This window comes from Wyeomyia smithii, chromosome 2 (genome assembly GCF_029784165.1).
Source record: "Wyeomyia smithii strain HCP4-BCI-WySm-NY-G18 chromosome 2, ASM2978416v1, whole genome shotgun sequence".
Lineage (NCBI taxonomy): Eukaryota > Metazoa > Arthropoda > Insecta > Diptera > Culicidae > Wyeomyia > Wyeomyia smithii.
In genome coordinates, this window is record NC_073695.1 from 259,505,672 (window position 1) to 259,533,277 (window position 27,606).

A 27,606-nucleotide genomic window follows, 5' to 3' on the forward strand; every position below is an offset into this window, starting at 1 on the left:
AACAGAATGAAAGATATTTTCCTATGCAATTTGTCGTTGTATGAGCATGAAAAAAGGACAACTATAAAGAGTAAATTGAAGCATTAAAGAATGATCGAAGCTTTTTTTCTTGCACCCCTGGTGCTATGTGAAGCATGAAAACAATTTGCAACAGGTAGAAAAAGTCAATGACGAAACCCAAAAAAGGGATAGTTTGTTTTCTGAGCTTGAAAATGGGATTGAGCGAACACTTTTTTATTAAAAGAAAAAGACATCTACAGAAGAACTTTACTCGCAGCGAAAATTCCTTGGAGAGTGTAAAATTCAAATAATTATAAATAACAACCTCTCAGATCATTCGGAAAACGTAAGATTACGCCAGCAGACGCCATGACTTCTTGCTTTCTAGATATTCGTTGAACTCATGCAGTTCTTATCTTTGATATTCTATTGCCTCGATATTCCTAATCGCTTTTAAGCCGATAAGAGTCAGCAACGAATATGACCTTTTTCCAGCGGTCAAATTGATAGTTGAAGTCTTGTCAAGCCTTAACCGATCCATAAGGCCCAAGCACATGGGATACGTTTACGTTGCGTTGACGTTATTTTGACAGAAAATGTATGGACTAACTGTCAAATTGCTGCAAACGCAGCCGCAACGTATCCTGTGTTTGGACCTATATTGGGTCTTATGAAAGAACCTCTGATTGAAATATTGGAAACGTTCCTTGAACAGATATGAAAGGAAGTGTGAATATTATTCTTTTATTTAAGTGTAAGGAAAACTTTTGAGTACGTAATGAAATGTTAAATCATTATGCTTCGTTTTTATACTTCATTTGTTTTTCTAACTTATTCAGATTTTAATCGAAACAAAACAGTTTTTTTGGCGATAAGTTTTAGAGACGCAATCATTTTTTTTTCGAAGTAGTCGATACGAGATGCTCAGTACCACCCCTGCATTACTTGTTGTTATAATATGAGATTGCATGAATCACTAAGCATCTAGCAACAGGGCATGTCGTACTCATTTTACCCATTTTACACATTCATACTGTCAAATTCAACCAATCACGGTTGGACCGAATATCCGGAGTGAAATAAGGTTGAAAAAATATGTTAAGGACTAACGGAACTGATTCCACAAATGACCGACTTCGAGCCACCACTTCGAATTTACAGAAGCACAAGACTCGGTAACAGTTAATGCGTCACTTGTAAAAACGCTATTCCTCGTCAAACATGTGAAAAGGACCCATTTGCCAAAATTTCTCATTTATTGATCATTACAAGCGTAATCTACTCTTATTAGATTTGGTAATTGAAGAACTTTGCCCTTATTAATAAGATTTTGTTAATTGAAAATTGTGGCTTGTTTGCATATGGAAAATGGGCCCTTTATACATGTTTGGCGAGATTTTATGTTCAATACTGTTTCATCCTAAACAAGAGTCTGACGAAAAAAGTGTGAAGAGGTTGTGTATGAGACAAGACCTCAAGGTTAACATAGAATTACGATAGCCTTAGGAACCATTCAAATATTACATAACGCGGAATTTGGCAATTTTCAATACCCACCCACCCCCATGTAACGCAATTCCACATGTTTGCCACATGCAATATAACGCTTCGTGGAATACCCCCCCCACCCCTGAGCGCGTTATGTATTATTCGAATGATCCCTTATGTAGATGTATTTTTCGATTGAAGATAATAAGAGAGAGAGAGACAGAGAGAGAGAGAAAAGAGAGTGAGAGAGAGGGAAGAGAGTGAGAGAGAGGAAAGAGAGTGAGTGAGAGAGAGGAAAAAGAGTGTGTGTGAGAGAGAGAGGAAAGAGAGTGAGAGAGAGAGAGAATAGAGCGTGAGAGAGAGAGGAAAGAGAGAGAGGAAAGAAAAAGAGAGAGAGGAAAGAGAAAGAGAGACGAAAGAGAGAGAGAGAGGAGAGAGCGAGAGAAAAGAGAGAGAAAAGAGAGAGAAAAGAGAGAGAGAGGAGAGAGCGAGAGAAAAGAGAGAAAAGAGAGAGAGAGAGAGAGAGAGAGAGAGAGAGAGAAAAGAGAGAGAGAGAAGAAAGAGAGAGAGAGAAAAAAGAGAGAGAGAGAAAAGAGAGAGAAGAAAGAGAGAGAGAGGAAAGAGAGAGAGAGAAAGTGAGAAAGGAAGAGAGAGAGGAAAGAGAGTGAGAGAGAGGAGAGAGAGAGAGAGGAGAGAGAGAGAGGAGAGAGAGAAATAGAGAGAGGGGGGGGGGAAAGCGAGGGAAGAGAGAGAGCGCGAGGGGAGAGAGAGAGAGAGATGGGTGAGAGAGGGGGGAGAGAGAAAGAGATGGGTGAGAGAGGGGGGAGAGAGAGACGGGGTGTAAAGAGAGAGATGGGAGAGAGAGAGGAGGGGGAGTTGAAAGAGGATTGGAATTGGGTTTTTTCTAAATAATTGGTAACCCTGAATAGAAGCGTTGTTCAATTGGCTTGAAATCGTTCTAAAAAGGTTGTTGAAGGTTACTGAAACACTGTTGTTGATAGAGAATCTGACTTTTTTCACTGACAAAAAAAGCAGAATGAGTGTGGAATTCAACTGTGCTCGATGAAAATGTTATGTTGTATTCTACATTTTACTCAGAGGCAAAAGGATGAATTTTGCAATAATCGATCTATGAGGAGTACAGTGCACAGTGTTTTTTAAGAGATTCCCTTATAGTTGAACCACAGACTAACAGACATTACACTTCGAACAAATTTTCATATAAAATAATCGTTCGGATGATACTGGTACTTTCCGATAGTAACACTAGCACCATCTTCTGTCGTGTTCGCGCTGTGTCTTTTTAACAGTAGTGCTGGGACTTTTACCCGGAAATATTCGTGATCCGGTTATCCGAAGCTCGGATCACGGATGTGTAAACGAATACTATTCGAATGTCCCAATATCCGGATACGGATAATTGAATAATCAGATATCCGGATATACTATCCGGATATCCGGATTTTTTTTTCTGTCTTTTAAGCCCGTTTGAATGAAATGTCACGCGAAAAATGGCTTTTTCCACAATCCCCCATCCCCTCGTAAGTAATTATTTACATAATTTCTCATTAAACTATGTTCGGATACAATATCCGGATATCCGACCATCAGAAAATCCGGATATCCTGTCGGATAATATCCGGATATCCGGTTGACCCGGATTTTGGATATTTGTCGGATATCCGGATATTTTAATCCGGATAGTCCCAGCACTATTTGTAAGTCTGTGGTTAAGCTGACTGCGCTCCAAATAAAGTTCTACATTTTTCGATAGTGCAATAGTTAGCACCATAAAATTGAGATTTCCTGATGGAAGCGTAACTAATTTTTCAATCGATTGCTGCCGTCAAAAATTGACTTATAAGCATTTGAAGTTGAACATTTTTCGTGACGCTCTGGATATTAAGATTTTCATAAGGACGAAGCCTTGCAATGCGAAGCGTTTTCATGTTCCACCGCAGACTGACGTTCAAGCTGAGCTCCAAGCTTGTGTAAAGTTTTTAGTACTATTTTTAAGTAATCGGATAGCGCTACCAGTGACGCCAGCCTCGTACACCCGCAAAAAAAATTCTAATAACAAGGTCACCACGCGGCGCTAGTGTACAAGTGATCATAACACATTTTTCCTTAAAAATTCACACGGCATTTTCGATGAATGTTGTTCTTGCTTGAACGTCTGTATGTGGTTAACCGAAATTAAATAATACAGTATCTAGCACAGTATTATTTTTTTTTATATTTTTATCTTCAAAAACAATTATAGTTTTTCCAGAGAAATGTTCACATAAGCATAGTTAATGTTGGTTGTGATCCAACAAGTTGACAAATTTGCATATAAAAACTTTTTTCTTATGTGCAACAGAAACTGTGTCATTAACGCTTGTCGATTTTTTCCAGTTTTCAAATTCCAAGGAACTTCTCCAAACTACGTTTGTCATTGAGAGATGGTATTTAAGCTAAAAATAATAAATTCGTAAAACGGCAATAGAATCTCGTGATAAAATTGTCAAAATTACGAAAAAAAGATTACATCGGGAAATAATTGAATATAAAATTTGTAATATTCAAAAAAATCAAAATTTTGAACCGTGTTAGGTTACCGGCTGGTACCTGTTATCGGTATCGACGGGTACCTATTATCGTCAGGAGGGGTAAACGATGGCCTAGAGCGCTAATTTCTTGCATAATGCAGAGCATCTTCCTGCAAAAGATTAGTTCTCTAGACTTCATTAACCCCCCTGACGATAATTGGATAAACCTGATGGTGATAGAGCCGATACCTTATATAATTTTATAAACAAATTTAAATTTTGAAATTTAATATAAAGTGGGTTTTTGATTTAATGTGTAATGAGTTTCATGTAACGTGTTTTTTGAAAATAAACTAATATTTGGATAAAATTGTTCTAAACGGAGATATTTAAGAGAAAAACTAAAATTGACAAATGCCAAATATTCCAAAATCCCTTATGATTATAGCACCCCAACATTGTCGATCGACGTCGACGGCACTTTGACAGTCGACATAGACTCTGACAGTATTTTGTGCAATTTCTGTCTCGTCGCGACTGTCATCCTTTATAACAGATAACCAAATAATTTTCTTCGTTCAAAATCAGAGCCAGAACGACGGAGAAATCAAAATAATCTCTTTTATCACGAATCCTGCACAGTCTAGTGGCCTCTGTGATGGCTTCGCTAATTCTGGTTAATGGGGCTCAGTTGGCAAGTAAGTGAAAAGTGGTTTGTGAACGCAGTTGCTGCTTTTACCGGGGCCGAATTTGCGTTTTGTTATGTAATTTGTTTGGGTAAATTCGTTCCTTATTTTAGGACAGCAAACTGGGTCCCTTGGAATCCTATGCTTGAAGGCTAACTACAGCACGGAAGAGCCACGTAAGTTGAAAAGCACGAATTTGGCTACCCTGAAGCGAGGTACTGGCGGTCGATCTAGTTTCAATGGAATCGTAGCGACGGTGTTTGGAAGTACCGGTTTCTTGGGTCGATATGTTTGTAATAAGCTCGGCAAAATCGGTTCGCAAATAATAATTCCGTATCGCGCTGACCATTATGAGGCAATTCGTCTGAAGCTGGTTGGTGATTTGGGACAGGTGCTGTTTCATCCTTACGACTTGCGGGATGAAGAATCTATTTACAAGGCAGTCAAGTATTCGAACGTCGTAATCAATCTTGTTGGACGTGATTGGGAAACGAAAAATTTTACTTTCAAAGATGTTCACGTAGACGGAGCCCGTAGATTAGCTCGCATTGCTAAGCAAGCTGGAGTTGAAAAGTTTATTCATTTGTCAAGCATGAACGTCACTCCGGAACCGACTCCGATTTTGCTGAAGGAAGGTAGCAAATTTCTCAAGAGCAAGTACTACGGAGAGCAAGCCGTCCGGGAGGAATTTCCGGATGCGATTATTTTCCGCCCGGCTGATATCTACGGCCAGGAGGATCGCTTCTTGCGCTACTATGCGCATGTTTGGCGTCGGCAGCTCCGTGGAATGCCACTTTGGTACAATGGCGAACGTACCCTTAAACAGCCCGTGTTTTGCTCGGACGTTGCTCAGGGTATTGTAAATGCGATTAAGGATCCGGACACGCAAGGAAAAACTTACCAAGCGGTTGGTCCACGGCGTTACAAGCTGAGCGAGTTAGTTGATTGGTTCTACCGGGAGATGCGCAAAGACGAGGACTGGTGGGGCTATCGCCGTTACGATTTACGGTACGATCCGACGTTCATGATGAAGGTGCGTTTTACCGAGTTCATTTGCCCATCATATAACGTGGGGGATCTGCATACCGAGAGAGTCGAACGGGAATACGTAACCGACGATGTCAAAAAGGGTATTCCCACTTTAGAAGATTTGGGTGTTAATTTGACGTTGATGGAGGATCAGGTGAGCAAACACAAATGCGAGTTTTTCTTTTGGAAAGATGTTATTCATAATGCTTTTTGTTTGCAGGTTCCCTGGGAACTAAAACCCTTCCGAGCTGCTCTGTACTACGATGCTGAACTTGGAGAGTTTGAAAAACCGACGCCGCCTCAATTTATACAGTAATAACATCGGCTAGGAAGAAGCGTAAGAGGTAAATGTTTCGATTACGTTGTTTAAATTTATCAGAAAATAATAATAAATGTCCGAGAAATCGTGGAATTATTCAGTGCTTGATTGAATTGAAGTCATCAGAAAAAAGCAACTTTGATGAATTCGTTTTGAACACCTAGAAGCATTTTATAACCATTTCGCTTTTATTTATCTTAGTCAACTAAGTTTAAAAATCTGAACACGTACAGGATTTCTACATCGAATCTACGCGACAAAAGGTTTGCACATTATCATGACTTGAATTAGTTTTTGTGAGTTCATAGTAGATGCAACCAAGTACTCGAAAGATAGGAAATACTAAGATATAAGTTATCATTTACGGTAAGACGAAGCTTTTTCCATATTTTCGAACGAAACAAACAGCTACAAAACAGCGCCATATTACGCGCGAAAATCGACTAGACATCAGAAACTCTCCTATACCGACCCATCCGTTTATGTTTTGCGTTTATGGTCCCGCTGCTGTTCGGGAATTTCATCCTGTAGTTCTAAAATATGTTCCACCGGTTGGGGGCGCCCATCTTCGCCGATTTTACAAGGCTGCACAATACGCGCCCGCTGCAGCTGATCCATCAGGGCAACCAGCTTCATCGCCTCGTATTCCTTCTGCTCTTCAGACATTCCCTCCAGCGGGTTTGGCTTGGGCGGTTCATAGCAACCAAGCACCGGATTTATGGCATGCTGGATCTGTTTGTACTCTTCCGTGTCACTGTCCTCGGAATCAGACGAATACTGATCAGTGTTTCCTTGGCGTCCCCCAAGCAGCCCGCGGTTGGCGAATAAACCGGCCGCGTTTCCGTAGCCGGTGTATTTGATCATACGACCGACGTTTTCCTTGCACATAACAAACAAAAGCTCAGCTGAGAGGTACGCGATTTGGCTGCACGGACTGGTCAGTAGTGAGCATAAATGATTTCGCAATTCGTCGCCCACTTCCGGTCGGTCCATAACATTCACCAGTGGTGGAAGTATTACCGACCGGATGTATCGCCTGTTTAAACCGGATGCTCCAACGGATTTAACCAATACGGTCAAAATAGGTGACAGTAACTCGTAATGTTCAGTTTTCTTCTCGGCTTTTTGGAAGTGTTTTCGCAAAAAATCAACTAAAACGCTTAATACAAACACGTTTCTGCCTTCGAACGGCACACAGGTTTTGTTTTCCAACTCGTCCCCATTCAGCGGAGTTGTGAGCTCATTGTAACAGCTTACCGGAATGCTGGTCAAGAGATTTACGATATTTGAGTGCAATGATCCGATCTTGTCTCGGTTCAGTGTACGATAGAAAAATAAATCGTGGATAACGATTGCCAGTCGATGGAATTGGCTCGCTTCTTCGTCTTCTGGCATGCCTTTAGGAGCAGAACGATCGGCTAGATTGAAAAGAACTTTTAATACTTCATTGATCAGTTCAACGTCCTTATCCTAAAAAAGTCAAAGGCTCAGATAATCTCGAGCTATCAATTTGAAGTATGCACTCTTACACTAAATTCCATAGCTTCAGCAGCTTGGCTCATGAACAGGTGTAACGTTTCCGTCAGATATGTTAATCCATGTAAATCATCCCGAACTTTTCTTCGGATATCACAGTTGATCGCCGTCAACAGATACAACACTTTCATGTCAAAGTATCGGATGTCGTAGCATAAGTTATCATCTCTGTGAATAGAAGGAGAACCATCAACAAAATACACGTTAATTAATCGTGACTTGAAACACACTTGTACGTCTTAATCCTCCTTAGGATGCCCTCGGTAGAAGTATTGCCCAAGCAAAGTTCCTGACACTTTCGGCTTTGAAAGATAAAATTGCTCAAACATTTGAGCGCCTCCACTCGAACTTCCTCGGCCACAGTTACACTGGCGCTACTCTCCGGCCCAATACCGGCCAGATCGAGCAAACAGTCCAGCTGTTCCGCCTGCACGGCTTCGTTCAGATAGGTTTTATCACGGCTGAGAATTTTGATCGCCATCAGGCACTCAACCAGCCACGGCATACCGGGTTCGCAGAGAAACTCGAACATTCGCGTCCAGAGTAGCATCCACTGCCCGGTGGTAGTCAAATTAGAGAAGCTGAAAACCTGAGCATTGTGCTTGTTAAACTGTTCCAGCGCCTCCCCCAGACGGGAACGGTCACCACCCAGTAATCGATTGAGCGTTTCTGCATCCATTCAGAAGCAATCACGGTTGGCAATGGAAATGCGAAGGCGTACGGATGAAACTTCGATTGCTTACACTAAATGCAACACAAACGGTGCGGTAAATATTAGAATCACTTAATTTAATTACGCTTATACGAGAATGAACGTAAATTTTCACGAGATAATTGGTATACGTATACGAACTTTTTGATGTTTTTGTTTTCGTTTGCTGTCAAAAGTTTGTGCGTTTATTTGCGGGGTTCTGGTGCATAAAATCGCCAAACATGTGCTATAAACCACTGCTATAAAATACTTTTGATACCTTGACCACACAGAGAAAATTATTCAAAATAACTAAACTAAAGGTTACCGATTGAAAAAGTTCGTGGTTTAATATGTCATCCTGCATAATCAATCATTAAGAATTCTTTAGGGAAAAATGATTCAACTTAAAAAAATATATTCGCATTGGGAAAGACGGTTTATTTGCAGACAGCATCATTGCGTGATTTTAGAAGTACGTTAAAAGTACGTTTGCAGGCTGCCCTCTTGAGATGACCAGAAAGGTTGATCTATTGTGATTTTGTTCGGGTGTTTGTTGTACGCCGCACTCCTATTATTGGCAATACCTCTCTTGTGTTTGTTTTTTACCCTTCATTTTACTTTTACTGCTCCACTATATCAGCTTTGTTTCTCCTGCCAAGTATGTCCAATTGTTATTCCCTGGAGAAGTTTCCATTCTGTGTTTTTCTGGCCAGATTTAACATAACAGGGGTTTATTTTGTCTAGGGTCAGTCACAGTATTATAAAGTAGTTGGTTAAAATCCGGACCCAGTCAGAGCCTGTAATTTTTGCCGTAGAATTATTTCTTAAGGCATAAACACAATGGATACGTTGCGGCTGCGTTTGTGGCAGTTTTACAGTTAACCCATACATTTTCTGTCAAATTAATGTAAACGCAACGCAAACGTATCCATTGTGTTTGGGTCTTTACTTTAGTAGGAGGGTCTTTACTTCAGCAGCAGAGGCGACATCCATAAATTACGTGACGCAAAAATCCAATTCTTAGACCCCCTCCATATGTAACGAAACGTAACGTCAACATTAACCCTCCCATAAAAATTACGTAACGTTGTAGAAGGATTTGCTTGATTAAAATGCTCGTTTTTTGAGAGTCTTTCCAGGGATTTTTTGCTACGTAACGCTGAACTCACCTCCCCCGTCCCCTGTGTAACAAATCGTAACACCCAAGGATACCCCCCGCCCCCCTATAAGCGTTACGTAATTTATGGATGGCACCAGAATGAAAGATTCCAAATGCTTATAAATTTGTTACAACTGAACAGATTTTGGTCTTGTTGGATTCAGATCATATTACACTATTTTATGAAATCATTTTTTGAATCTTTTTATCATAGTAAAGCGGTTAAAGTTCATAGCCAATTTGATTAAAACTCAACTGTCCGCGTTCCCGAAATGAAGCAATCCAAGCACAGGTGACGCACGACAATAAATAATTATTTGAGCAAACTATCATTGGGGAGGAGCCTCGTAGACGACAGATTGGAAGAAAACAAAACTTGTCTTTGTCGTTTTGGCTAGAGGTAACATTAACTACTTTTAATAAATGATTTCGGGTCGCTAAGAAACGCTGTTGGTGTTGTCCCCCTCAGAGAAGTCTGTTAATTTTCTGATTATTGCGGATTGTGAATTGACGCAAAATAGTTTTTTTTTGCTATTTCTAGCAGTGTATTTCTTTCCACTTAATTATCAAACGATTTTCTCAAGTTGTGCAGTTTCATCAATCTGGCGGTTCAATCTTTGTAACACATTTCTTAATGACTAAATCGCAGCAAACAAAAATTCAATTTAGATAATTCAAACAACATATGATGGCATCTAGTGGAAAATAGTTCGTATTTTGAGGATTTAATATTTTTTAAGAATTTACTATTGCTTCAAGAACGTAACAGCTTTAGTTCCTTCCTGTCCTTGGTAGTTCCCCAGGCAACAGCAAACAGAAGTCCGAACTTCACTGGTATAGCTCTCTTTACGACGAAGCTACTACTAGTAATATTTTTCTTTGCGAATTTCCTTAAAGCTAACAGCGATTGATTGTGATTTAGCTACGAGTTCACCAAAATGCGGAAAGTTGTGATTTTTTGATAATACTATTATATTTACTATTGAAAAATATCAAGCTTTGTTTTGAACACAGATTTGATCAAAGCTGAGAAACGAGGCCAAATACCGTCTAATATTGGCATTTTCGGAATCAAGATGATGCCCAGAGACCCGAAATCAACCCAGACGTCATTCTGAAGTCAAGATGGTGCCTTCTGGGGTGACATTGTGCATTTCGTTTCGAGTAACTCGAACAACAATAAATGCTCGCTAGTGAGCATTATGTTTCGTTTTTTGAATTTTTTCGACTTTGCGGGTTAGATGAGCCGAAGGACAAATAACAATGACAGCTCCTTTTGAGCTTAAAGGAAAACTGACAGTATGTGACGTACTCGAAAATAGCGAAAATCGTTCGAAACGAATAGCACAATGCCACCCTTGGTTTCTGAAATACAACTCAAAATAACTAAAAACCACGAAATATTTTTGTAATCGTGATTATGCACAGAGGCCAAAAAACGACCTCAGATGCCATCCAAGAAGGTGACTTCCGGTTTCTGGTAAACAATCTAAAATAACCGGATATCACCCGAAACTAACACCAATCATTGAAAAAAGAGAGAAATGAGAAAGAAATAATACTGAAATCTAGCGCTTTATACCATCGAATTGATTAACCACAATCGAGTGTATTCCCTAATTTATTGCAAGAAATATATTGACATAATGCCTTGTTCACACCTTGGTTTACACTATAATTATAAAGATAAGTGACTTTTCACCTACGCACACTAGTCAACGTGTAAACCCGTGTAGAGTTGCTTTTGTTTCCTCCGACCTGTAAATCATCGCAGCTCGTTGCTTCGACTTTTTATCACTTTTTACCATTTTTGGTCGATTATGTTTAGCAGCTTCTTCCGATTCATGATCACGAATAAAAAATTTATTCAGAAACGAGTTTAGAACTTATAATAAGTGTTCAATCAAAAACACCATATCAAGAAGACTGGGAACTCTGCCTGAGATTGAGCGACAGTTATGGCAGCGCAGTCTTTTGAGTAAAAGTGGAACTGAAGCATGCTAGCGTGTGTGCTGGAGATGCGAATGCGAGCCGAACGCTCCGGCTGGACTACCACATACACACACTCTGCCTTCGCAGCGATGTAATTACCAGCACTTTCATAGCAAACTTTCACCTTTATTGGATGGAGTGCGCTGTTTGATTTGACGCTTGTCATTTGTATGGGATCGATCCAGAGATGCCAGTCTTCTTGATAGGATGTTTTTGGTTCAATTGATTATTTGTCCAGCTGCTAAAAAAGCATTGTAAACAAAACAGCGATTTAGAGCGGGGCCCTAGTGTGGTTGGTAACGTCTCCGCCAACCACGCTCGACGCCTGGGTTCGAATCCCACCGCCGACATAGGTGTCGATGGTTGTGAGGTGGCGTGATCCACTCATAACCAACCCAACTGGTCTAGATTCAATCCTAGCCGACACCGGGAGATTTTCTGAGGCGAAAAATCTCTGGGATCACGCCTTCCATCGCATGAGGAAGTAAAGCCGTTGGCGCCGGTCCGTTCATAAACGGGTCGTGAGTTAGGGTCCTGGGTTTGGAGTCGCCTCCCTGGGCGTCGGTGATTGGCCACAACAGTGGCGGAACTAGACCGACGGAAAATAAGCGAGAATAAAAAAAAAACAGCGATTTGTGAGTATTTTTCTTAATGAGTGGCACTAACACATTTGTACGTGAAAAAGTCTAGAGAGATAAGTGACTTTTCACCTACGCACACTAGAAAAAGTGTAAACCCGCGTAAAGTTGCTTTTGTTTCCTCCAAACTGTAAATCATCGCATCTCGTTGCTTCGACTTTTATCACTTTTTAACATTTTTAGTCGAATATGTTCGGCCTCTTCTTCCGATTTCTGATTCCGAATTAAAAAAAATCATTCAGAAACAAGTTTAAATCATATGATGAGTGCTCTACTGGATATTTGCTCAGCTGCTAAAAACATAGCATTGCAAACAAAACAGCTATTTCCGGAGTGGTTTGCGATATGGGAACATCCATAAATGACGTAGCTTTTTTTGGTTTTTTTGACTCCCCTCTCTCCCATCGTAGCATTTCGTCACAAAGTCAAGACCCCCTCTAGATAATTACGTAGCTTTATAGCAACCCCCGCCCTCCCTCTCATGATATTTTTTGCCTGTTTTTATTATTAAAACACGTGAATGAACAAAAAATAATGAAAATAACCCTGAACAGACAAAACAGTGATAAAACAGAAAAATTAGAAATAAACTTTTTTTTTAGTTTCATATTTGCTACGTAGCTTGGCTTGACCCCCTATCCTCCCCTTCGTCGCATTTCGTCACAAAACTGCGAACCCCCTCCTCCCCCCTCAAATGCTACGTCATTTCTGAATGTTCCCTAAGGGCGCAACTGGCAAAAGATAAACATTGGGGAATATCAGTTTGAAAATTTGCAAGTACATTTTCAAATCGTAATTTCAGAGGAAGTGACTAACATTAACATCAATACCAAAAATCGACGTGAAATAAACCTGGATTATAGTTTCCAAACAATACTACATTAAATTTGTGCGTTTATGGCTTAAATCTGCGCTTTTCTTCTAACCTTTTCCTAATGAGACTTAAAGCAATCTGATAACGAGATTCGCCCAACTCTATTTCGCCTTAAAGCATTCTGACAACGAGATACGCTCATCTTTCGTTCGCCTTGTTTTTATTTTTTCTTCAGTTGGGCCCCTTTAAATGCGCCTTTATTTTGAAAACAAAAGTTGATCCGCCCTTTACTGTCGCCTGTTTACGAAATATTTCGCAAATAAGCCCGTTGCTTCAAAACAATGTAAAGGGCCTAGTTCCGAAGTATCTTTTGTTTTGGGTAAACTGTTTTATCTAGAAACTTGATTTAAATAATTTCAACGATTTATACAAAAGAAAGGATTCTTGCCATGAATTGTGTGAGTCTTTTCGAAACCAATGGTCTAATAAAACGATTTGTTTACATTTTGTTAGTTGCGCCCTAAACGCGAATTACTCCGGATTTGTAAATATTTTCCTTAACTAGTGGCACTAATACATTCGTATGCAAAAAGGTCTATAGGATAACATGTGATATCTTGGTATCTTGATGTCAGAATCCGTACATCTAATTTTTACGAGAAATTTGATGTAAGACATTTGATATCAAGGCAGGCGATATCACATGATATTCGCTGTAATGTGAACCGGTTATAAGATAAGCTGTCATTTTTGGTCAAACCCGAACTCGATTTTTTTGTGAAACCCAAACAGACCCGTACTCAGAATTGTGGAACACGAATCCCTGATTTAATTCACTCGATGATTTTTATACTGATTTGAGCCTGATCCAAAGCTTCGAACCTTGAACGGTATTAAAATGTTAATGATTTTTACACTTGCATTATATTCAACAGCATTATTTTATTAGTATGGTTATGTGATATGATCGGGGTTTCGGGTTTGAAAACCATCTTGCTGCCTACTAAAAATGAGGTTTGTTTTTCCTACCGTGTTCATATAGCAACAGACTTGTTTCGATTTTTTTCGATACTGTGTAGTGACGTATCGAGTAACAGAAGCAGAAGTATCTAACGCTAGATAACAAATTCTATTTAATTTTATTGCAAACTTTCGAATATTAGATCTCTGTAACTAAGCCATATTTAGCCATACTTAATAACAGACTAAAATGCTCCAGTTCTGTGATATCTGCTATCGACGGTCAAATAAGGTAGGCACTTTGCTGATTTCATCGTGCCGCCATTTTTTCTGTCGCCGGTGTTCTAAAAGCTCAACGGTTTGTAGTGTTTGTGCCCAGCCTTGTCGAATAACTGAATTTGTTCGTGAAAAATTTCCTGAATCCATGAAGGATTACTTTTCTTCGGGTACACAACATTTGCATAACGCATTCAAAAAGAACAAACTCGAGACGGAAAAGCAAGATTTATACATTGCAGCTAAATTTAATCAGCTGGAAAAATACGAAAGTAAGAAACTAAAAGTATTGAAAATTAAGGAATACTATGATTCCTTAAAAAAATCAACTAACGTTGAAATTGCCGCTATACGAGAACTACGTTCCCGTCGTAAATCTGCCAAATCTACAAACGTTTTGGAACTATTGCCACCCGGTACTCTTTTTCTACCCCAAATGGACTCACTCAAAATTTCAGATAGTGCTACCGGTATAAAACGTACCAGAAGTAGCTCAACGGAAGCATCAACACAATCTCACAGTTTAAAAAAGTCAACACCGCCTATAACTGGACAAATTTCGGGGTCAAGAATGGTCAACAGCAGCAACAGGTCCCACGATGAAGCTTCGATATTGCGTGCTTCTAGTGCTAGAAAGAATTCATCAGCTAATTGTAGACCTACTTCTTCTCCCATTGATTCTTTTGGGAAAACGAATGATTTAATTGTCACTGCCAGGGATGGAATCTATCAGGAAGCAGTACGGAACATTAGTAGTGCTACTAACAGGAACATGAATCCCGTACAAAGGTTTGCCAACCGCGGAAGCGACATAGAACGGGCTCGGAATGTCTTTTTCTGAAGGTGTGATTTATGAACCGTTGGTCACAGATAATATTTTTGTAAATTAATCTCACCTGTTCACCAGTTTTGGTATGTATAAACATTGAACATTTCTATTAAGTTCCTAATAAACAATCTACGTTGAATATGTTTGCTTAAGGTTTTGTGTTAAATTATTTGTTTTGAATATAAAAAAATTAAAAAAAAAATTGTTAAAACTCAATAGTACTTCGAATATTGACTAGCGAATAATGTCAGTTTGAAAAAACCGCGCTCAAGATACGAAACATTCGTCACGCGCTAGTTTGATTTACTGCGCATGTTCCGGCTGGGATGTCATATTCTGCTTTCTGCAACAATTCACTTTCCACATTCTGTTGTTTGTTTATTCTCGAAATAGTTAAAACTACACCCTCTCTGCTTGATAGTTTTGTCAAAAAGCAGATTCGAATCTATTGTGAAAAACTCGCGAAAGATGTGAATTTAATTCGGAACGTTCCACGACGTTCCTACTGGACAAATCTGTCCAATAATAGACATTGCGTAGCATGTCGTTCAATTCTGGCTGTTTACTTCTTCTGCTGTAGTTTGTAAGAAATGTCCGATTTCGAGTTCCTACCCTTCGAGGTGAGTCACACTTTACACATCTGTTATGGTTTCAAATTATCATGATACCATATTTTAGATCTGCTGTATGATATTCGACTATCTCAGTGTGGCAGATCTGAAGAATGCTTCCCTCACATGTCGCCGCTGGTGTCACATTATATTTTCCGACAGTTACATCCGACGATTCATGCTTAAGATCAACCTGCACCGATCGGATCAATCTAAGGTGGTTAAATCCAACGGATCGCTCGTGGCGTGCGATCGATCGTCCCGTGTCTCGGTGCCTAGCTCCTTTCCCTGTTCCTTGTATCAACGCTGCCGGATGGGAAAGGTGAAGTCCAAATGTGAGCTACGTCAGATGTCCCTGGTACTGAGACGATCCTGTCGACACTACAGCAACATAACGTTCGTCTGCGACAATCGAAGTGAATTTACGGATAATGTTTTCAACGTCATACTAAACTTGCTGCGACCCAGCGGTCTGGAGCGGGTGGAGCTGTTGAAAATTATTCTTTCCTCCAATTTAAATGTTCTCATTACGATACTGAATAGTGCCATTAGAAACATGATACGGTTGAAAAGTTTCCATCTAATCTACGATCCGCAGCGTAGGCTGCAGTGTGGCGATCAAATAAGACCCTGCATTGTGATCGAGAGTCCCACTATTACGCACATTGAACTGAAATCCGTCATTCCGGAGCAGATTAAATTACCAAAGTTAAACTCGTTGAATGTTAGCCTGCAGCCAGGGATAGCGAGCATTATCGAGAGCGTTGCTGATAACCTCGTAACGTTACAGCTGCAGCTAGACTGTTCGACTGCGAACTGCGGCGAAAAGGAAATCTACGCCTTAACGCTCGATCGTCTCAAAGTGCTCAAGCTCAGTAGAGGAATCATGAATGAATTCAGCTTTCCCATTCCCGTCAGTTCAAACCGACCGGGACTCAAGTTGCGTTTCTTTCGGCACCTGGATAAACTAGAGAAGCTGATTCTGGAGGAAAAGTACACAGCGGAAAACATTTTCCTAGCCATCTGCGAAACGTCACGTAATCTAGTAGAGCTCAAAATAGATCACCTGAAAGTCATTAACTGTGCCGTTCTGGAGAGACTATCGCTATTGCCGAATCTTAAGATACTTGCTCTGCCGAATATTTACTCCTCGCACGAGATCTCTTTTCACAACGTCTACCTGCCCAGGCTGGAAAGCCTCCACCTGGAGATATATAAGGATTCCACACACTCGTTCTGTAAGTTTGTTAATCTGAAATGCCTGACAATCGGTTCGTACTCCTCGCAAGCACCGGAAGTCATCGACATCATCTCGATGTACATCCAGCAGTTGCGCGAGTTGCGGTTGTACTTTCTGGACTACGCGGATGTTTCGTCGCGCACGTTCCGTAAGCTAGCCTACCTGGGACAGTTGCGCAAGCTCGAACTGCTCAAGGGCTACTTGCGGCGTGATGTGTTTGGCCGCTGTCCGCCCGGGTTGAGCGAACTGGAAGCGATTGTGTTCAAGTTCTGCCAGTTGGACACGCAGTACTTCGACGGATTGCGCGAGCGTTTTCCCCGACTGCGGGATGTTCGCTTCGAGGACTGCATGGTGCGCGGGCAGTTGCCCTGTTCGGAGATGTGGCTTAGCTATCGTTAGATAGAGGAAGGTTATTGAGTTTGCGATGAGAGGTTGTCAGATTTTATCGTTAATAAAATTTTGTTGATTCTGAACGTTGAAATGAGGGGTGTTTTTAACTACAAAAATGATTTTGAAAAAAACTCAAAATATTCGAAATAAAAATTAGCGCATATTTTGGTCGTTGATATTTTTATTGAATAAGTATAAACCTTGCAGTGTTTATGCAATAAACATTATATAATATTTTTGAGTGAATGTTTAATTTTGATTGCCAACACTATTATTTCCATTACCCTTAGCTACTGTAACTGTACAGTAAGCTAAGCAACGTTTAATGTTTTGATATATTCGTGTAATATTCATATCCTATTGGTGGAATATAAAACCAAACTTACATTAGTTTTTAACAGTAGGAAAATTGATTCGAATTTAAGATTACAACTTATACTTCGGAAGGCTATCCAAGATAGAATGTAGGCAGACAAATGTTATTTCCTAGAATTATTTTCTCACGGGTGAATTTTATATGCTAACAGTGATCTTATACTATCGACTCAGAAGCTGTAAAATAATTTATGAATGAAAATAATGAAACAAAAACGGACAACTGGAAAACACAGGTGATAAAATACACGTCCTGTTTACCGATACAGCAACAAAGCGTTACGCGGCGTGAGGATTTAGCTTTTAAGCCTGGAAACGATTATACCGGTGACTATAACCCCCAATATCACAGCGAGTATCAGCAGATAGATAACCTTGCGGCGGTATTTATTTTGATACTCGGCCGCTTTGGCCAGTTCTGATGTTCCCGACTCTACATTTGACACCGTGTGCTCGATGGTGTTCTCGATGGTATCTAAAAATATTTTACCCGGTGAACAACGAGCGGGTTGTGATTTGAACCTGATAGAAAGTCACGAAAGACTTACCGAGAACTTCTCCCTGCTGGTGGGTGAGACTGCTGAGCTCCTTCATGATCTGATTTACGTCTAGCACGTCGGCTTCAATCATGCGGAAGCGAGTTTCTCGTTCCAACAGCATGTCCTGTTCGAACTGTAGACTCTGCTGTATCTGCTGCTGCTGCCGCTGGAGAAGCTGATCCTGGCTGGTGTTGGTACCATCACCAAAACCGGATGCGTTCAAATCATCCTGCTGGGAGGCATTGACCAATAGAACCTGTTTCATCTTTGCCGCGATAACCTGCAAGTATAAAACCATTATTGATTGGGGGAATTCACGTCAATTCACAGAGGTTCTGGACCAAAAATAGCTAATGGGCGGTTTTAGCTAGTGAGTCCGATTTTCCATTTCTGCCAACAGCTTGTAAATATGAAATAACAAAAGGGGAAACTTTGGCTTTATATAACTGGAATCTGAGAAAGTGCTTCCCACATTAAAATCGCTCTAATATGTTCGGAATGTAACGAAAGTTGACTAACCTGTTGGCTTTTGTGGTACATTTGTACTACATGTGTGAAATCCGATGTTAGCTTCTCGACCTGCAGTTTTTGCTGCTTGTCACCTCGTCGCACAACCACCGTTAGCCGCTGCAGGTCTTTGCTGGTTGTCGTAATCCTTTGATTTGTTCCTGTCTGAATTTCGTGCCTGTGAAAACAATTATAATTGCAAACTCAGGCGAGATTTCATAACATTCAAAAAAAAAAAAACACTTACACCTTCTCCCGCAACGTTTGATTATCCTTCGGTGTGCCCACGGTCCGATTAGCTTTCTCCAAAAATTGCCAACTCTGCTTGACGAATATCGTGTTCGCCGCGATGGACTCGCTTAGCGAGATGAATTCCGTCGGGCTGAAACCACCAAAGTTGCTATTATCCGTCGGCATGGTGGTGACGGCACTACTACTGGTCGCTCCGTAATCACGTGGCCCACTGGCACTGCCGCTGCGGGAAAACCCCGTTCCTTCCCGTGACATCCGCTGCCGCTGAATCTGATGGATGTGAAAGCGAACCCAAAATCAGAGTTGATTTTTTTATTTCGCTGCTGCAACCGATCCGATGCGAATGGATGCACAGATAGCGAGTGGGTTAACGCGATGATAAGCCCAGGACTATCTGTGAACGACGACACAAGGGAAGGCACATCAAATAACGCAAAGATTACAGTCTGGTCTTAGCTGGTTACTCATTATGTTAACAGTGGACAGATATTGAAAGATTTGATTGACAAAATTGAATATATACTCTAGCTTTCACACTAGAAAATTACTCACTATAAACTAACTTTACTAGTTAATATTATAATTTCTTAAGGTCAATGTCTTCAAGTGCAAAGCCATATAAAACCACTATACAGAACAATACAGAACTGATATTTGATATCCTTTCTCGATCATTGACTGTAAATTTCACAATCAAGTTCTGTCGTTTGACTGATAGAACAAAAAATTGTTTGCCGAGTCGAGTGAGTCAGACTTATGATGTTTCTTCGTCACCTTTTTGTAGAAAAAAATCCAGTAAATTTGCTATACTTACGGGTACCGAAAGTGCTAACTTCGTCCACCGCTGGCTGAATTCACTTGTTTCGCAATCTAATCACAAACAAACGAGCATAAACAGTATCCGGAGTTACGCAAAAAATACGGATTTAGTTTACAATCAACCTCGACAGGACCATTTTGTCGTCGAGGAAAAAACCTTTATTCGCAGTCAGTCGTCACGAACAGGGCAGCGATAGACATTGATAACCAGCCGCCTGCCGTTTGTCTCGTTCTTTTTTTGTTTATGCTGCTGTTTTTGTTTATTGCATCAGCTGTCACGGACAGAGCAGTGCAGGCAGTTTTTTCGATAGGCACAATGAAATCTAGCATGAATCTACAGATGGGCGTATACAATTTAGTAAAATAGCAAAATAAGCTTAATTTATGAAACTGCTCACATACATTGTATTCAACCTATAGTTTATAACAAAAAGTAAAATATTTTTTCGGCTGTTTATAGGAAAAATAGTTAAAATGTGATCTTTCGTAGCTCCAGAATTGCTCAAGCCAGTTTCCTCAGTCATGTTTTTTAAAAGCTAAAATTTCAGAAAAATCTCAGAGTAAAAACTTTTGACATAAAAGTAAAATTCAAGCCAATCTTTTTTCATTCCCGGGGAATTTTTAATACCGGGAAATTAAATTCCAGGATTCATGATTTATTTGATTCAACTTACAATAAATAACACAGCTTTGAATTGGGTTGTTCAGCCATAAAAGTGATTTCCAAAAAATTTCCAACGTTGCACACTGTTTCCAAAGCTACAAAAACGTGATCGAAATTATTTTGACCCAGAAAACTAGATTTTAGAGCCATAGTGCCTCCAGGAAAGTTTATCCATTGATTATTCTCCATTTTATAGAAGTTGCAATTTTGTGATTAATCCACTTAACAGTGAGAAGCGAATTTTACTTTTTTCATTTTTGCATATAAAAATTCACTTTGTTCGGCAAAGTTGTTGCACATTTTATAAGAAACAACTTTTTCAAAGGTACCATACTTCTATCTGCCTTTTCAAATGGACTTTTGTGGAGGTTTCTATACTGCCTGTAATCGCATAATGGTAACATTCGCGTTTTATGGATTTCGTACTTTTCATCGGGAAATGCCTAAAATAGAATGTACATTTTACATCTGAAAAAAAAATGCTTATGTTTGTTTGAAAAAAGTCGTAAAAAATACCAAGTTGTTTTGTCACATAGCGTAGATAACCGTATAATTGTCACACTACTTATCTTTCTTAACTTTTTTGTCAAAAAAGCTTTCATCCAAATCCACATCTGTATCCTTTGGAACTCGGAAGTTATTATGGTCCGGTAACCAAACAACGGTGATCCGTTTTTGATGTTCAGCTCTTTGAATGCAAGAAAAACTTCATTTCCACTATGATTTATTCCAAAAGTAGCTTGATAGTGACAGCATAAAAGTATCATTGCAAGAATTTTAACAAATTTGACTTCAAAAGCAATGTCCAATGAATACATTAGACAGGGATACGGTTATATGGGAAAAAGCGATGGTGTTATTTTTTCGCTCCCATGCACTTTTCGTGCTCCTTATGGGTTCTATAACAACTGTGTAACTTTTCAGATCAATCGGTGAAACGCCCGATTTTTAAAGCTTCCATACGATTTTCTATGGGAAAAACCACTTTTTCAAAACTTTTACTATAGAGATGTCCAGTTGACTCCTAAAAATATATCAATACAAGATATTTATAGGAAATTTTCCTGGGAAAAACTCTTCTGAAGACCGCAAGGCGCTACCTTGCTTGTGGAAAAATATATTCACCCCAGACTGATTGAATATCTGACGAACGGCTCGCCATTGAATTTTACTAGCAATACTGCTGCAGCATGCTGTTCAACCATGTGATGAGAAATGATATCGCTTAAATTTATCTTGGAGGCTTCCTCGAAGATACTATGAGCAAAACTCACACTTTGAAAATTAATTGCACGCGAAATTATTTCTCATACTTAAGCAAGTCTGCAATAGCAGCATGCTGTAGCAGTGTTGCTGGAAAATTTTAATGGTGAGCCGTCCGTCAGACATTCAATCAGTTTGGGGTGAATAGCTGTTTATACAAGCATCGTAGCGCCTTACGGTCTTCAGAAGAGTTTTTCCCAGGAAAATTTCCTACAAACATCATGTATCGATATATTTTTAGGGCCCAACTGGGAATTTCTAGAGAATAAGTTTTGAAAAAGTGGATTTTCCCATATAATATCGTATGGAAACTTTAAAAATCGGGCGCAAATCTGGCGTTTCACCGATCGATCTGAAAAGTTACACAGTTGTTATGGGACCCATAAGGAACACAAAAAGTGCATGGGAGCTAGCATTTATTTTTTGTCCCACCCTAGTATACATAGTGTAGAGTAGCCTATTTGCACGAATATATTAGGCACAATGCATTTAAGGTCAAAATTAGTGGTGATTTTCTACAATTTCTCAATGTTCTACATTGTTGTTTACTATCACAAAACACACAATTTCATCCAAGAAAGTTTATTTTTATCTCTCATATTCATCGGTTATTGACGATTTTTATTGAAACAATGCATTAATTTACTAACAGATATCTTTAAAATCTGCAAATATCTGCAGACTAAACCTTTTCTATATTTAAGTATAAGTAAAACGTCATTTAGTCCAGATATAGGCATTTGTCTCTCGCTGTCTCCTGTGCAGGTATTTGTAAATAAATAAGTGCATTATTTTAATAAAAATCTTCAATAACTAAATAAACTTGAGAGATAAAAATAAACTTTCTTCGGACTTCTATGTGTGTTTTATGGTAGTCAACAACATTGTAGAACATCGAAAAATTCACTTTAAAAAATTATATTAAAACAATGATTTTAAGGGGCATTTTAGAGAAAACTTCACAATAGTTCATTCAAATGACCAGATACAAGTATAGTGTCTTCGACAAAGTTGTTTCTTACGAAATGTGCTTAAATTTTACTCAGCAAAGTGGATTTTTATATGCAAAAATGAGAAAAATAAAACTCATTTCTCACTTTTAGGTAGATTAATCACAAAATTCTAACTTCCACAAAATGGAGAATGATTAATAGAACAACTTTACTAAAGACACTTTTACTTCAAAATCATTATTTTTTGTGTTAAGAATAATTAGTGTAAATTAGCGCATTATTCTAGTAAAAATCGTCAACAACCAAAAATATATGTGAGATAAAAATAAACTTTCTTCGGAGATATTGTTTGTGTCGTTGTAGTAAACAATTTAGTAGAAAATTCGAAAATTTTAGAAAATCACTATACACAGTTAAATAGCAAAAAAGATTTTTAATGGAAATCTATAGAAAACTCCATTTTTTTATTAGGGGGGGGGGGGGGGGGGGGGGTAATGTTTGTAATGATTTATTTATGTACTAATATCTATTCAGAATTTTTGAATTTTGCATTATTGAATATTATTAGCTTTCGCAGTTAAGTTAATGTAATTGTAGGAAAATTATTGAACCTACTTGTCAAGGAAAAAAAAGGAATAAAACAAAACTTAATATAAACTTAAAACTATCTTACTGACTATAAAGTGAGCTAATCGTTGCAATTAAGGATTGCAACGATTTTTGTCGGAATTTGTTGATAATTTGGCTTGACATATTTTCTAATGTTTCTAGATTAGTGAGCCTATGTAGCTCGTTCGTGCTAAACCAGGGAGGATGCCTCAAAATCATTTTCAAAAGTTTATTCTGAATCCTTTGAAGTGTCTTCTTCCTGGTTGTACAACAACTTGTCCAGATGGGAACTGCATATAACATTGCTGGCCTAAAAATTTGTTTGTAAATTAACAGTTTATTCTTGAGACAAAGTCTAGAATTCCTGTTGATAAGAGGATACAAACATTTGATATACTTATTGCACTTTGACTGGATATTTTCAATGTGCTCCTTGAAAGTAAGATTCTTATCATAAATTAGCCCTAAGTATTTAACTTGATCAGACCAATTTAAGGCCACACCGTTCATCTTAATAACGTGGTTATGGGTGGGGGAAATCTTCCATTTCTGCAAGTATGAAGAAAATATATCTAAACTTTTTTGTAGCCGACTGCATATAACACGAAGGCTTTCTCCTTTTGCGGAAATGCTTGTATCGTCACAAAACAGAGATTTCTCACAACCTGGTGGTAAATCAGGAAGATCAGAAGTAAAAATGTTATATAAGATTGGGCCCAAGATACTCCCCTGAGGTACACCAGCTCTAACAGGCAATCTATTAGATTTACCATTTAGATAGTTGACCTGAAGATGGCGGTCAGTTAAATAACTTTGTATCATTTTTTGTGAGGTAAAGCGGAAAACTGAAATTTGACATTTTAGCTATTAAACCTTTATGCCAAATACTTTCGTATGCCTTTTCTATATATAGTAGAGCTGCTCCAGTCGAATAGCCTTCAGATTTATTAGTTCGAATCATATTTGTTACTCTAAGTAACTGATGAGTAGTAGAATGCCCATGGCGAAAACCAAACTGCTCATTTGCAAAAATTGAGTTCTCATTAATATGTGTTATCATTCTATTGAGAATTATTCTTTCAAAAAGTTTGCTAATAGAGGAAAGTAAACTAATTGGTCGATAACTTGATGCCTCAGCTGGATTCTTTTCGGGCTTTAAAATTGGAGTGACTTTGGCATTTTTCCATTTCGTAGGGAAATGTGCTAGTGCAAAGCATCTGTTAAAAACTTTTACCAAGAAATTTAAAGAGTTTTCGGGAAGTCTTTTAATAAGGATATAGAAAATCCCATCATCTCCTGGTGCTTTCATGTTTTTGAATTTTTTAGAAAACTCCATAAAAATCCATTTGAATGAATATATAGAAGTATGATGTCTTCAACAAAGTTGTTTCTTTTGAAATTTTCTACAACTTTGCTGAATAAAGTGGATTTTTATATTCCAATATGAAACTAAAACTCGTTTCTCACTGTTAGGTGGATTAGTCATGGAATTGTAACTTCTATAGCATGGAGAATAATTAATGGATCAACTTTGCTGACTTTGCTGATTAATGGATCAACTTTGTTGACGGCTCTAAAATCAATATTTTTGGGTCAAAATAATTTCGATCACGTTTTTGCAGCTTTGGAAACAGTCTACGCTGTCCTCCAATTTTTAAATTACGAATTAAATCTGCTCGAAATCGCTACAATGACAGTTCGCCCATATACTGACTGTCATTGTAGCAATTTTGGAGCGATTTTTATTCTTCATTTAAAAATCGAAGGACAATGATACTGAATTTAATTTTTTTTTGAATTTTTGCTCAAAAAGTTATACACTTCTAGCTTCTTTCAAGATTTAAACCCACCATTACGCGTTTTTAAGTGGATTTTCTAACCTTGTAGTTATGAAGCCCTCTCTACCTTGTAAGAGACCTAATTACTGCAACCATTATTTGATCTAATTTGGTATGCCCCAACTTACTCTAAGCACTCTAAGTTAAAGGCCTAGAGTTAAAGTTTGGTCGACTGAATTTCCGTCGATCTGGCAGCCATTCTAAAATTTCAAAGAACTAGCAACATTGCAAAAAATAAAAGTCATTACATGACTTCTCGTATTTTCAGTTTCATAGTTTTTTGTTTCAGTTTGTTTTGCTACATATAGTAGTGAGAAAATGAAGTGCTGTTTTCTATTTTGTTCAAATCGAACATCACGAAATTTTGAAAATTTTCGATTCCCCACGAATAAAAATCATCGCTGAAAATGGCTTGAGTTTTGTGAATTACCGGAGGATTTTTTAATATCAGAAAAGATACGACTTTGTAGCGTAAATTTGGCGTTTTGAAAATATCAATCTGAATAAAAAAAATGTTTTGCAGTTCCACTTTAATCACGATGATTTATGCTTCGCTTCGAAGAATAAGCACTAAAAGTTACCGGGACCTGTGTATAAGTTTGTGGCTCGGTGAGACACCGGATAATATGTCGATTGATCACGCTCCCTCCAAATAAGCTACATAATGTCCGTTCAAAACTCCATGTATCACCAACAAAATCTTATGTATGTGATCTCATCCAGTTGTCAACAGTGAGGAAAAACAAAATTAAAAATTAATCAAAAGCAAAAGATCAGAGACAATAGAAAGTAGGTCTATGGCGTTATGATTTTTGTAACCATTTAAAAAATAGAATATCGTGAAGATTTTTGGAATTCAATGTTTTGTTTTTTGTTATATTCTAGTTTCATTTCTTTTTTCGCATTTTGCTATTGCTTAATCACAATACTTCCCATTTACTAAGACAAACTTGACATGCCAAACATTCTTATGTTCGATTGGAACAAGTTTTGACAGTTCGATTGGAACTTTTCAGTGACAGTCGTCCAAACTTTAACTATAGGGCTTTACTCCAAGTGCGTATGAGTCGGACGCCCTTTAAGGTGAAACGGGATTGTGGTCTTTTCCTATACAATTTTGAGGTTAGAGTTCTTTTTACATTTGTAGTTTGAGCGTAAAAAATTCGGCTTCCACTAAAGCTGTACAAACATGTTCTGCCTTACGGCAGGTTTTTACGTATAAAATGTCAGATTCGTTCGAATCCGAATTTATTCTACACTTTTGCACTGCAGCTGTTTGTTTTTGGTTTTCCGCCAGGGCATTGGCTTGTTTGTAATTACTGTTTCATTTACTAAGGTTTATTCAGAAAATTTTATTTTTTGTTCCATCACAAATGGTTCCATTTAAACACTGTTAGAAGACTTGACAAAAAATATACCTATAGCAGTTGTTTGCGTAATTAAGCGAATGTAATTCTACCAAAATTCAATACTACTAGATATACAACCCAGGGCTTGTAAGAAATGGAGACGTAGGACTAAATAATGTAATTAAGATGAAACGGGACGTGGTCACGATCAACTCGAATTTTGCAATTTAATTTTTACTTGATTTATGAAGACTACGTACATGAAACTTTGATCAATTGTTTTCACAACTGTTGCATGCCTGAAGTAGCAATTTGAGTGCTATTTATTTAGTGGAAGCCGAATTTTTTACGCTCAAACTACAAAAGTAAAAAGAACTCTAACTTCAAAATTGTATAGGAAAAGGCCACAATCCCGTTTCACCTTAAGAGAAAATGTTAACTTTTCAATTAGGTATTTATTTCATCCTGAAAAGGACAATTCGCTGTTCGGATAAAATGCCTATTACTTCTTTGCGTTATCACTGATAGTACGAATGAGGTATTCCTGGTGATAGATAACACGATGAAAAACTGTTACACTCAAAACTAGACAGCTCATGTATTTTGAACGCTAGCTTTCCAGAACGTTAATGTGTTGTCAAAAGTGCCCGCTATCACACAGAGACAGCATTTCACTATAAAAAGTGCCCCACTGCATCAGCTAACCCTGCTACTATCGATGCTGAGGCCCGCTGTAACTGCTGCGCTATCCGTTGCCATGCCACAGCACAGTGGGGCGACTCCATACAAAGGCTGGCCAAGCAAAAAAAGTGTCGATAAATGCGACGAAAACTTGGTATTTACATAATTTTGGGGCGCTGAACACGAATTTGGCATCCATTTTGTGTTTGGGGTCGTCCATAAAGCACGAAATCCAATTTTTATTATTTTTTGGCACTTTTTTCCTTTTTTATAGAATTATATGATCTTTGATCACAAGTAGTGCGACCGGGTGTCCTCCCCATTGAAAAAATACGTAATTTATGGACGACCCCTCGCACTAAACAAATTTGCCCTAGATATTTATATATATTTTTTAATAAACTAAAACAACATAAGTAATACAAACTAATTACAAATTGAAAAAATCATCATCAGCATCATCATCTTCCGCTGGGATCGCTAAAAACTCGTGTTGAATTGTTTCCAGAAAATTTGAAGTTCATTATACTTATCCGCAGGAAAAATGTCTTTCGCTGCAATTTTC

General features: G+C 38.5%; 4 protein-coding genes across 5 annotated transcripts; 2 read left to right on the forward strand and 2 right to left on the reverse strand.

The window, feature by feature from the left end:
• Nucleotides 1–4,538: 4,538 nt before the first annotated feature.
• LOC129724869 (NADH dehydrogenase [ubiquinone] 1 alpha subcomplex subunit 9, mitochondrial) lies at nt 4,539–6,146 on the forward strand. Its single transcript, XM_055680131.1, has 3 exons — nt 4,539–4,717; nt 4,819–5,888; nt 5,955–6,146. Exons 1-3 carry the CDS (start codon nt 4,678–4,680, stop codon nt 6,048–6,050), a joined length of 1,206 nt encoding a protein of 401 aa, XP_055536106.1. The 5' UTR covers nt 4,539–4,677; the 3' UTR covers nt 6,051–6,146.
• Nucleotides 6,147–6,199: 53 nt separating this feature from the next.
• LOC129724867 (synembryn) lies at nt 6,200–8,479 on the reverse strand. Its single transcript, XM_055680129.1, has 3 exons — nt 7,820–8,479; nt 7,583–7,757; nt 6,200–7,523 (listed from the first exon to the last, which is right to left on the reverse strand). The coding sequence occupies exons 1-3, from the start codon at nt 8,266–8,268 to the stop codon at nt 6,534–6,536; spliced, it is 1,614 nt and encodes a 537-aa protein (XP_055536104.1). The 5' UTR covers nt 8,269–8,479; the 3' UTR covers nt 6,200–6,533.
• A 6,735-nt stretch (nt 8,480–15,214) lies between these two features.
• Nucleotides 15,215–17,283, forward strand: LOC129724868 (uncharacterized). Its single transcript, XM_055680130.1, has 2 exons — nt 15,215–15,571; nt 15,630–17,283. Exons 1-2 carry the CDS (start codon nt 15,542–15,544, stop codon nt 17,199–17,201), a joined length of 1,602 nt encoding a protein of 533 aa, XP_055536105.1. The 5' UTR covers nt 15,215–15,541; the 3' UTR covers nt 17,202–17,283.
• A 72-nt stretch (nt 17,284–17,355) lies between these two features.
• On the reverse strand, nt 17,356–19,900 carry LOC129724870 (syntaxin-7). 2 transcript variants are annotated; one of them, XM_055680133.1, is made up of 5 exons: nt 19,680–19,900; nt 18,861–19,135; nt 18,626–18,791; nt 18,116–18,386; nt 17,356–18,042 (listed from the first exon to the last, which is right to left on the reverse strand). In XM_055680133.1, the coding sequence occupies exons 2-5, from the start codon at nt 19,118–19,120 to the stop codon at nt 17,864–17,866; spliced, it is 876 nt and encodes a 291-aa protein (XP_055536108.1). In that variant the 5' UTR covers nt 19,121–19,135; nt 19,680–19,900; the 3' UTR covers nt 17,356–17,863. The 2 variants fall into 2 exon arrangements, with proteins under 2 accessions (XP_055536108.1, XP_055536107.1); XM_055680132.1 differs by having other exon boundaries at nt 18,861–19,259; nt 19,680–19,899.
• Nucleotides 19,901–27,606: the final 7,706 nt, after the last annotated feature.

Bases quoted from the DNA above. Each gene is read 5' to 3' on its own strand.
- LOC129724869 (XM_055680131.1), top strand. From the start codon at position 4,678: ATGGCTTCGCTAATTCTGGTTAATGGGGCTCAGTTGGCAA. The intron at 4,718-4,818 runs GTAAGTGAAAAG...TCCTTATTTTAG, and splicing joins TAATGGGGCTCAGTTGGCAA to GACAGCAAACTGGGTCCCTT. The intron at 5,889-5,954 runs GTGAGCAAACAC...TTTTGTTTGCAG, and splicing joins TGACGTTGATGGAGGATCAG to GTTCCCTGGGAACTAAAACC.
- LOC129724867 (XM_055680129.1), bottom strand. From the start codon at position 8,268: ATGGATGCAGAAACGCTCAATCGATTACTGGGTGGTGACCGTTCCCGT. The intron at 7,758-7,819 runs GTGTGTTTCAAG...TTCTATTCACAG, and splicing joins AGGAGGATTAAGACGTACAA to AGATGATAACTTATGCTACG. The intron at 7,524-7,582 runs GTAAGAGTGCAT...TGACTTTTTTAG, and splicing joins CTGAAGCTATGGAATTTAGT to GATAAGGACGTTGAACTGAT.
- LOC129724868 (XM_055680130.1), top strand. From the start codon at position 15,542: ATGTCCGATTTCGAGTTCCTACCCTTCGAG. The intron at 15,572-15,629 runs GTGAGTCACACT...ACCATATTTTAG, and splicing joins TCGAGTTCCTACCCTTCGAG to ATCTGCTGTATGATATTCGA.
- LOC129724870 (XM_055680133.1), bottom strand. From the start codon at position 19,120: ATGTCACGGGAAGGAACGGGGTTTTCCCGCAGCGGCAGTGCCAGTGGG. The intron at 18,792-18,860 runs GTAAGTGTTTTT...TTGTTTTCACAG, and splicing joins CAAACGTTGCGGGAGAAGGT to GCACGAAATTCAGACAGGAA. The intron at 18,387-18,625 runs GTTAGTCAACTT...TTATACTTGCAG, and splicing joins TGTACCACAAAAGCCAACAG to GTTATCGCGGCAAAGATGAA.